The sequence below is a fragment of the Candoia aspera genome, chromosome 6 (assembly GCF_035149785.1).
Source record: "Candoia aspera isolate rCanAsp1 chromosome 6, rCanAsp1.hap2, whole genome shotgun sequence".
Lineage (NCBI taxonomy): Eukaryota > Metazoa > Chordata > Lepidosauria > Squamata > Boidae > Candoia > Candoia aspera.
The window spans coordinates 54,677,755-54,687,783 of NC_086158.1; the positions used below are offsets into that span (position 1 = coordinate 54,677,755).

General features: G+C 37.6%; 1 protein-coding gene across 1 annotated transcript in view; it reads right to left on the reverse strand.

Moving 5' to 3' along the window:
* Positions 1–5,979, reverse strand: part of LOC134500470 (guanylate cyclase 2G-like) — a 46,272-nt gene extending 40,293 nt beyond the window's left edge. The window contains exon 1 of the mRNA XM_063307806.1: positions 5,683–5,979. Within this exon, the coding sequence (XP_063163876.1) occupies positions 5,683–5,979 (297 nt within the window). The remainder of the gene's footprint in view (positions 1–5,682) is intronic.
* Between the last annotated feature and the right edge of the window lie 4,050 nt (positions 5,980–10,029).

Sequence of the window (10,029 nt, forward strand, 5' to 3'; positions counted from 1 at the left end):
CCATCTTTGTTTTTGATCATACCCATTTTTGCCTGGAATTTACCTCCGATGGTTCTAATTTTCTGGAAGAGGTCTCTTGTCCTTTCTATTCTATTGTCTTCTTCCACTTCCGCACATTGCTTATTTAAAAATAATTCCTTATCTCTTCTGGCTAACCTCTGGAATTTGGCATTTAATTGGGCATATCTCCCCCTATCACTGTTGCCTTTTGCTTGCCTTCTTTCTTGGGCTACTTCTAGTGTCTCAGCAGACAGCCATTTTGCCTTCTTGGTTTTCTCTTTCTTTGGGATGTATTTTGTTGCTGCCTCCTGAACAATCTTGCAAACTTCTGTCCATAGTTCTTCCAGACCCTGTCTACTAAGTCCAGTCCCTTAAATCTATTCTTTACCTCCACTGCATATTCCTTAGGAATATTAGTGAGCTCATATCTAGCTGATCTGTGGGTCTTCCCTAATCTCTGTAGTCTGATCCTAAATTGTGCAATAAGAAGTTCGTGATCGGAACTACAGTCAGCTCCAGGTCTTGTTTTTACCGACTGTATAGATGTCCGCCACCTTTGGCTGCAAAGGATGTAGTCCGTCTGATTTTGGTGTTGTCCATCTGGTGAAGTCCATGTATAAAGCCGTCTCTTAGGCTGTTGGAAGAGAGTGTTTGTTATGCAGAGTGAGTTGTCTTGGAAAAATTCTATCAGCCTATGCCCTGCTTTGTTTTGTTCTCCCAGGCCATGCTTACCTGTACTTCCAGGTGTCATTTGACTGCCCATAGGTAGCTTCACAAAATTAAAATTAGGAAAAACAACATGATATAAAAAAATCACAACCTCCCCAAGGGAACAGTGAGGAAAAAGAAAAAGAACCGCCCCACACACATAACCCATTCCAATTTAGAGGAGCCCCTTGGATGCCCTAACCCAAGGCCTGAGGGAAGAGCCACGTTTTTTGGACTTGCTTGAAGATGAACAGAGTGCAAATTTCCGGGGGAAGCTGTCCAGAGCACAAGTGCTCTGCAGAGAAGGCCTGCTTCTTGGCTCCCACTAGATGACATTGCATGGTCAGTGGGACCCAGAACAAGCAACTCCATCTGATCACAGAGAATGGGCAGATGCTACAGTTGGCAACAGCATGGCCAGTGACATATTCATTTTACTTTAAAATTATTTTGGGGGATTAAAATGGTCTATTTTACCACTGAATTCAGCTGCACATTCTAAATTCAAAGGGATACAAAATGCTTACCCACCCCATTTTAAATGATGTGAAGCACATGGGAACAGCACTGAGCATCCTGCAACGCCTAATTTAGCTAAATTGTGGTTCTGCACTTGTTCTGGATCTAGGCTTGTGGGGGTGAAAGAATGTGAAACTGCATTTAATTGCAATCATATATAAAATATTAACTTGGAATGATTTCCATTTAAGTACACATGTATAGGGCTGTACCACTAATTAATTAATTAGGTTCCCATGCAAACCAAAACTCTTTGATTCCAAGAAACTTTGATGGGATTGCTTTGATGGTGTATATAAACAACATGGGTCAGAAATTTTTGAGTAATGTACACTAGCTGATGCAATTCTGAGAAAAAAAATTGACCGTGTTTTGCCCTTATCATTTAAGGGTTGCTGAAAATGACTAATATAAATTGTTCACAAAGAATCTGACTTTTCTTTCTTTTTCTGTCTCCCCACCATGGTTAACCTAGAAAACTAATCATGACTGACCTTGGTTAACACTTGAAGGAAGGACTGTCTAGGAAATTTAGGGCTGAAGCTAGCAAGACAGTAAAAAAACAAACAAAAAAAGACAATGGCAAACTACTTTCATATCATGTCAAGATAGTTGTGTCCATGTTAGTTACTAAGAGCTGAGCTTGTTTAAAAGGTAACTTTACTTTTATTTTATTCTAAACCTTAGATGCACAGAATGTGACCCTTCTGAATTACAACTCCTAGCAGCCTGAGCCAGAGTGGCCAAGAGTGATGAGGGATGCTGGGAGATGTAGTTCAGAGTCCTTCCTTTGGGGGGAGATGGGCGGTGATAAAATTTGACAAATAAATAAACAAATAAACCTATGGAGTGCTACAGACTGCATAATTTATACAGCGATATATTGGACCTTAAGATAGATTTCCTTCCTAATTTATGTTGGACTGTAATGATATGGCATGGTCACGCCTGTAAACATATAAGAGATTTAATTGATGTAAACTGTGGAAGCAGAATATCAAGCAGAATATGAAATCCAGCACAGCAATGTTGGAGAAAACCCTGGATATTGTTCAGATTAGGGCTTGCTGCTGCTTTGCTCTGCCATCTTGTTTTTGAAATGTGGACATTCATTACACGTTTGTCTCTGGCCACACTAGAGTAGTGGGCAAACAGCATATAATCAGATGAAGCATTTCTCAGCCTTCTTTGCAAACAGAATAAGAGGCATTTTATTTGTAGTCTATACAGTGCATGGGATGGTGCTAGCAACAGCAGTCTTTGAAACGTAGAATAACTGATTCATTCAACTATAACAATGCATCTCATCTTGTACAGCCAGAACTATTCCATGTTTCAGTGAAGTTCTAGCCTCAGTAAATTTGGCCTTAAATTAAGACTTAGATTGAAAGATTATGATTTTAAAAGATGAACAAATAGAATAATAAAGTTTGTGTATATTGTGCCAGGAGAAGAAATGGAATCAGACAATTTCATTTAAAACAATTGGGAAGATAAAAACTTCCATTCATCTGAAAAAAACCTTTGTTTACAAAACAAAGAAACAAACCAAAAGAATGGTGAGGAATTAAATATACTGTGTACATACCAGCATGCATATTATAACAAATAGCTTTATTCATTGAAATGGTGAGTCTGACTATAACTGTACTGCTGAAAAAAAAAAATCACTGGCAATTTGGGACCACAACTGAACCTCCTGGCCTTCAGGAGGGCAACATGACAACTAGTGACATGATGAGATCTAGAGGGCTGAATTTTTTTAGTTCTTTTTGCTTTGGGTGAGGGTTAAAAAAGGGGATGATACTGATATATCATGTTGCTACTGAATTCTGTCAACATGAGCTGAGATTTCTGCATGATCAGAAAATGGGCTGCTGGGGTTCACATTTAGTCCAAGTAGCCTATGCAGCATATACAGAACTTTGCTATATACAAACAAATTTTACTTAGACAAAGCTTTGCAGATCTGGGCATCATAGGCAGAGTCACATTTGGGCACACGGTAAGAAAAATATAGTTTGGGCCTTCACAATCTGAAAGGGGCTCTCAAAATATGTTTCTGTGTGTATTCACACTTTCTATTCAAAGAAGAACCTTCTATATCCCACCATGGATTTATTATCCATCGTGGCAGTATTCTGTAGCACTACCAAATAGAACCTCTACTATAGCTTAAGACCTTACCATGTCTAAATCCAGCCCTAATTGTTGTGATGGTTTGAGTGTTTTCTGGAAATTAATCCTTCAGAATGATTAATCATGTCCAGACAAAACAAGTCTATTTTGTAGGTGTGGCTGCAACACCATGAAATATTTCTGTGGCTAAAGATTCACTTTCAGAAAACCCTCAAACCACCACCAACATCGGTGGATTGTCAAAGTCCAAGGAAGGAACAGAACTATTTCTGTTTGCTATATCATAACATTTACAGGTTTTTTTTACAAGAAAAACTAGTGTGGCATATATATGCACATGGACAAAGTTCTTAAACCTGTCTTCCCCAATTGGTACCTTCCAAATGTGTTGGATTTTAATTCCCAGAATCTCTAGTCGGTAACCATTAGCGGACATTCAATACTTTGGAGGGTACCAGATTAGGGAAAGCTGGCTAATGCATGGGATGTTTTGAAAACAACTAACGTATTAATAAATAATGATACTTGCTTGTTAATATTCTTTAAAGTATTCAGCAGGACTCTTGAAAATATAGTGCTTGAAAATACATGGCAATCACCCTCTTACAGAAATCCATCATTGCATAAATTTTGTTTGCCAAACACCATAATAGAAGAGGTAGCTCATTAAACATAACAAGTTTATGTTGCACTTAATTCCCTCTGAAATCAATTAGGAGTTAAGACATGCCAAATTTGCTTTATTATTTCAAGCAACCTAAGGTTAACTAACATACAGTAGCCTAGGCTTTATCTGAAGTTAAACTTCTTCTGCTCTTGAATTAACTGAAGTAAAACAAGAAAGGTGGCTCTATTGTATTTGTCTGATTTTAAGAGGAGGCATAGATAGATAGAATCAGAACCAGAAACTTCAGTACACTGCCCGATAATTTACCAGTTTTTCACTGCAAAAGATTTTGAATCTTTCACAATATCCCTGTTTTTGTTCTCTTTCTACCTTTATCTCTTGTGGTAGTTATTGTGCAACACTATTTTTTGCACTGAGTTTAGGAAAGCATTATCCCAGAAGCACACCCATAAGTTTCCAAATAAGGTATATCTTACATCAGCCTGTTCAACTGGTTGCTGTGTTGAGCCCTGGGAAATACAAGGGACTTGAAAAAATATTCTGAAAAAAGTGACAAACCATTTACACAGTGTTGTCAAAAGAGCAACATGGATATTTTCAGTCATTAGGAATCAAGCTCAACTCAAAGGAGCTTTTTATCTTTAAGAAATACTGTAGATACCTAATGCAAGGTCTATATGGAGATTAGATTGAAATTTTTACTTCAGCATAGCTTATCTGATATGATGAGCTGACAGAGCCAAATAATGTACAATTACTTGCTAGGTTTATGTTTCTTTAACATTTACAGTTGCTCTCCAAGCCATGGCTATTTTGGATAAATCTTTTACCAAAAATAAAAGAGGAGCTATTAAAGAGAAGGACATTGAACATCCTTTGCAAAGCATTTATTCATTTTGGATGGTAAAAAGAAATCATTAGGTGACTTTCATCTCCAAATGAAAATGCTCATCATAATGAACCATAGGGATTGTTTTAATGGTTTAGGGACCATACCCAAATCAAAATGTTTAGCTAAGCAATGGTTTTGCTACAAGATGTAATTTAATTCTGTCCAAAACAGCAACACTTTTTCATCTGTTTTATATTTTGGAAAAATCAGCATCTTCAATATTCAATAAATAATAAAAAGATAAAAATATATTATTTTCAAACTCCCATATAAGGACTGCCCTTGTACAATACCCACCAAACAAATGCACATATTTACTGCTAGTGTCTCACATTTGGAAGAATGCAAACTCTAAGCAGGAAATATCTTTGCAAATATCCAATTCTGACCAAAAGATAACATTAAAGCATTCCAAAACATTCAAGAGTCCATCTCCCTATTTTTCTGAAATTGGAAAGATTTTATCCCCTCAAAAGAGTCTACTGTATCTGAAAATGCCATCCCATGCTGATCCTTATATAAGTAAAATGACACATCTATACACAATGGTACACAATTCAAGTTTAGAGAAAAATTTATAGATAGCCCAAAGAAAATCTAAATGGGTAGTAGAATGGAATGGAATATACTGAAAAGGGCATGCTAGAAATCTGAACAGGAGGTCCCATACTAACATTTTGGTTACCATTTCCACTTACAGAAATATTCAGATGAAGTCCAGCAAAATAGCTTGCCACAAAATAAAAATCACGTAAAAATCAGCATAATCACTGAATGGGAAGATCATATACTATACCTCAGCAGCCTCCGAGCAAACTGGCCCAAACAAGGCAGAAATGTTTTCTTTTTGAACTTGATTGATGAAAGCTTGGAGGGACTTCTTAGCATCACAACTGCAGTCACCATATATATACTCCAGTTTGTAGTAGTATAGATAAGATGGATCTGCATTGGCTTTATTGATGGCAATCTCAAAAGCTGAGGTCAACTTTTGGGCACTCAAAGGATGGGAAATATTGCAAGGAGCCTGAAAAGCTACTCTGAGCTTGGACCTTTCAACAGCAAGGATTTTGTTTGCGGAATATGTGGTCATAAGAAATGAAATAATTGAACCATAGTAAATGGAAAATGAATACCATGAGCATTTGCTAAGGTGCTGCTGCATTGCTGTAAGAAATATTAAGATACGTTTGTAGACCTTCCATTGTTCCTTCTTCTTTGTTATTTATACTCCTGCTTTAAATTATGATACCAACACCTTTGCCATTCATCCAACAGTGCTAATTAACCGAGTCCTTGATCACCATGGTAGCTAGGTTCCTTGCAATAGCACCTCATGTTTGGCAGAATAATTTACGGAAAGTCCTGAATAGTTTTTAAAAATAAACAATTTTTCTCACTGCTGCTTTTCTTTTGATTACTTCTGTCTGAATTAGGTTGAATTAACTGAATTCAGATGGTTAGCTTGCTTAAGCACAGCTTGATTCTAACTTAGCGTTACATACCGTAAGAAACCAGCCGTTATAAGTGACTGAAGTACAAAATCACTTCACTTTTGTGTGCAGTTACTTCATCAATATGAGGAAAAACATGTTTTTGAAATCTCAGATGGAACAGGAACAAGGGGTTTTCAGATGCATGAACGACCCTCAAACTGTCCCTAAGCAGTTTCCGATAGTCAAGTATATACCACTCAGCCATCTGCCTTGAAATCAAACTGGTGTGTGTGTGAGAGACAAAGTAAAAGTGGAGAGTCTTACCAAAGGGTTGTCTTTCCTTCCTGAATGAACTCTGCCTTGAAATTTACTTTGTGGTCAGTATTACTGCTTACAACATCTTGTCTTTTGCTCTTTACCTTTTCCTGGGTATTTCTCAGCTTAAGCAAACTGAAAGGGAAGGATAACATGACTACAGTAGATAGCAAATAAAAATTGTTTGCCTGTCTTGACCACACACAATTTCTCAGGTCTTGCAGTTTATCTATAGCAAGGATAGACAAACATTTTAGACTAATGTGCACATTTGGAACTTTAGGGAACATGTTATGTGTGTTCTAAAACAATGTTTGCCATGAGGCAGAATGGCCTATTAGAGTATTAAAACAACACTGACTGATGGAAGGACCTAACTAAAATTAACAAAAGTTGAACTGGTGAGGTTGTTCCATGTCAATTCTCTCTACCCTATCCAGGATTCCTCTATCACTCCAGGCTACAGTGCCCGCCCTCCACCCCAGGCATATTTCCAAACAAAGTACTGGGCTGCACCCATGAAATATTTTTATTCTCTAAGGAGGACTACGGGACTTGTGTAAGGTCCAGTGGCAGTTTTGGAAATAAAGATGATCCTTGAGACTGGTGCATTGCTTTCTTCAGCATTCCAGCTTTCTATTTGTTATTGTCATGTTCGCCGTTTCAATGTGTTTGATACATCGTAACGTTTCGCATGTCATTAGCTGGATGCGTGTTTCATCTTTGACGGGAGGATGAGAGGGGTTTATCTCTTGGCTGTGATTTTGGAATGTATTTGGGTTATCTCTTGTGTTCAAGGTTACTTTCCCAGGCTAGCAGTTCTGATGGTTGCCAGCACCTGGGACGGGCGGTTCTGCTGGTAGGGAGGCGGGGTATGTGTGCAACGGGGGTTTTAAGTTTGTATTTGGCGCGCTTTTGCTCATTCTCAGCTTTCTCTGTATTTGTCCTAATATCCCTAATAAATCAGATTTCATTTAGCACCCTCTTGTGAGTCTGAGTATTTGGGTTGGGCAACCATTACAGTTATTATCAATCAATATTTTATTACAGTCACAGACCAGAATTTATTTGTTTTTAAATTAAAAAAATTAAAACAAAGTGAAGTGGGGAAAGAAGATTAGTAATCATCAAGGAATATTGATTCCCACAAGCACCATACTGTCTATCTCAGGATAAGAGGAGTTATCAGATTCCCATATGAGTTGAGTGGAATTTGGATTGATGATTATATGCCATCAAGTTGTTGTTGACTCTAAGCAACCACACATATAGACTTTCTCCATGAAGACCTGTCCCTAACCTGGTCCTCAGCTCTTCCAATGGTGCATTCATCACTACTGTAACTGAGTCTATCCACACTGCTGCTGGTCATTCTCTTCTTTTTTGTTCCACCTTTCCGCATTAGAGCCTTCTCCAGAGAGCTAGGTCTTCACATAATGTGTCCATAGTAGAATAATCTGAGCCTGATCATTTGTGCCTCCAGTGAGAACTCTGGGTTGATTTGATGATCCATTTGTTTGTTTTCTTGGCTGTCCATGGTATTCCCAGGAGTCTTCTCCAACATCAAAGTTCAAAAGCATCAATACTCTTTCTATTTTGCTTCTTTGAAGTCCAACTTTTGCTTCCATAGAGTCACAGGGAATACCATGTGCTCTAGGAGGCAAATCAGGATATATCTAAGATTGAATTTAAGAACCTAGAAAGGTTTATAAATCAGAAGGAGGAAGAAAAGCTAAATGGCCAGGACATAACAGATAGGAAGCCCTCACTTGGAAGAGACTTTACATAAATCATGTCCTTTTAGCCATTATACCACTGTATGTGATGGGCATAACATCTGTAGTGTGAAAAAAATGGCAAAATTGTCTAAGGAAGATGTGGATAAATTATTTTGTATGTATATTTTGTATGTATTGTTAAACAAATAGAGGAAGAGCAATTCGGTTGAATTAGCTGTTTCTCCCATATATTGTGCTTGCAGTTACATTTCTCTTGGGCCAGTCACTCTCTCTCAGCCCAACTCACCTCACAGGGTTGTTGTGGGGAAAATAGGAGGAGGAAGGAGTATTAGGTATGTTCGCCGCCTTGAGTTATTTGTAAAAATAATAAAGGCAGGATAAAAAACAAAGAGACAGTGTTAGTAACATTAAATGACACAAAACTGGGTGGCAAATAGACATTTGGAAATACCCTCTGATCAGCACTACACTCAGTATATATGCCTGCAGCTTTTTATCATGGGTATGAACTGATGGAGGGGCTACTTCACTATAAACTAATAAGGAATATCTGTGTAAATGCAATATAAGGCTATAAATTATGTGTTGAAGTATTTCAGAGTATTCATTCTGCATGTGAAAATTTTAGAGCTCATGTTTGCACAATGTGCAAAAAAAAAAGGCCTTCTTTCTTTTATTTCCCTTTAAAAAGCCCTCATCACATTATGCGTGAAGTTATCCATACTCTGGCTGAGTTACAAAATGGTTCCCTTATACTGAACTTAGAATGTAAGAGACACTGAAGTGGTTCACAGAACACAATAAACCACTTTATGGTTTGTTTACTGTGAGCTTAGCATACTATGTGAACCCAGCCATTGTGATCTGTAAGCCATGGCTTAGTTTGATGACTGAAAACAATCACTGTGGTTTAATCAAAGTTATGGAATCAACACAGACAAAATCACAGTACTCTACCAACTATTGCATGATAGCTCTCCCAATTAAATTTCAGTGGTGGCTTTGCTTAGCTTCATCATGTTCTAGGGCAGAGGGAGGTTCTGGTTTGAGACCCTCATTCAGTTAAGATCTCATTGATCTTTGGCAAATGATTTGAGCAGTCTTTATAAAACTAACTCAAGAAAAAGAGAAAAATCAAAAGCACCACAAGTAGATTGCCAGTGGCATTCTACTAGAATTCTTCAGGATTTTTCCACATATGCAAATATTTCTGTAATAGTTTTCCCTGAAGCTTTTAGATTATGTTGTGCATTACATACTGCAGCAAGTCGGTTGTTCTATGTCTTGCAGTGACACTCCTTGCATCTCTGCCCCCAATTTCTAATGAAAAGTATACAAAATTTGCCCAGGAAAATGCATATAATTAATTTCTTTATATGGGGGTTATGCGGAATAAGAGGGAATAAGCCCACAAGGCAAATAAAAAGTGAATTTGAATACAGCACGTGCTGCATTTTTAAACCCTTTGTTGGTTTTGCAACTTTATGCATTCTATGAGTTTAGCAAGCTCTTGTGTAAATATTGCCTGTTTGCCAACTGGCATTACATACTAGCTCACATTTCTCCCACTGTTTGATAGGCTAAATTCTACCTTTGAACCTAACACGGCTGCTTCAAAACAGCTATCATTTTTATTAAAGCAGATGGAACAAT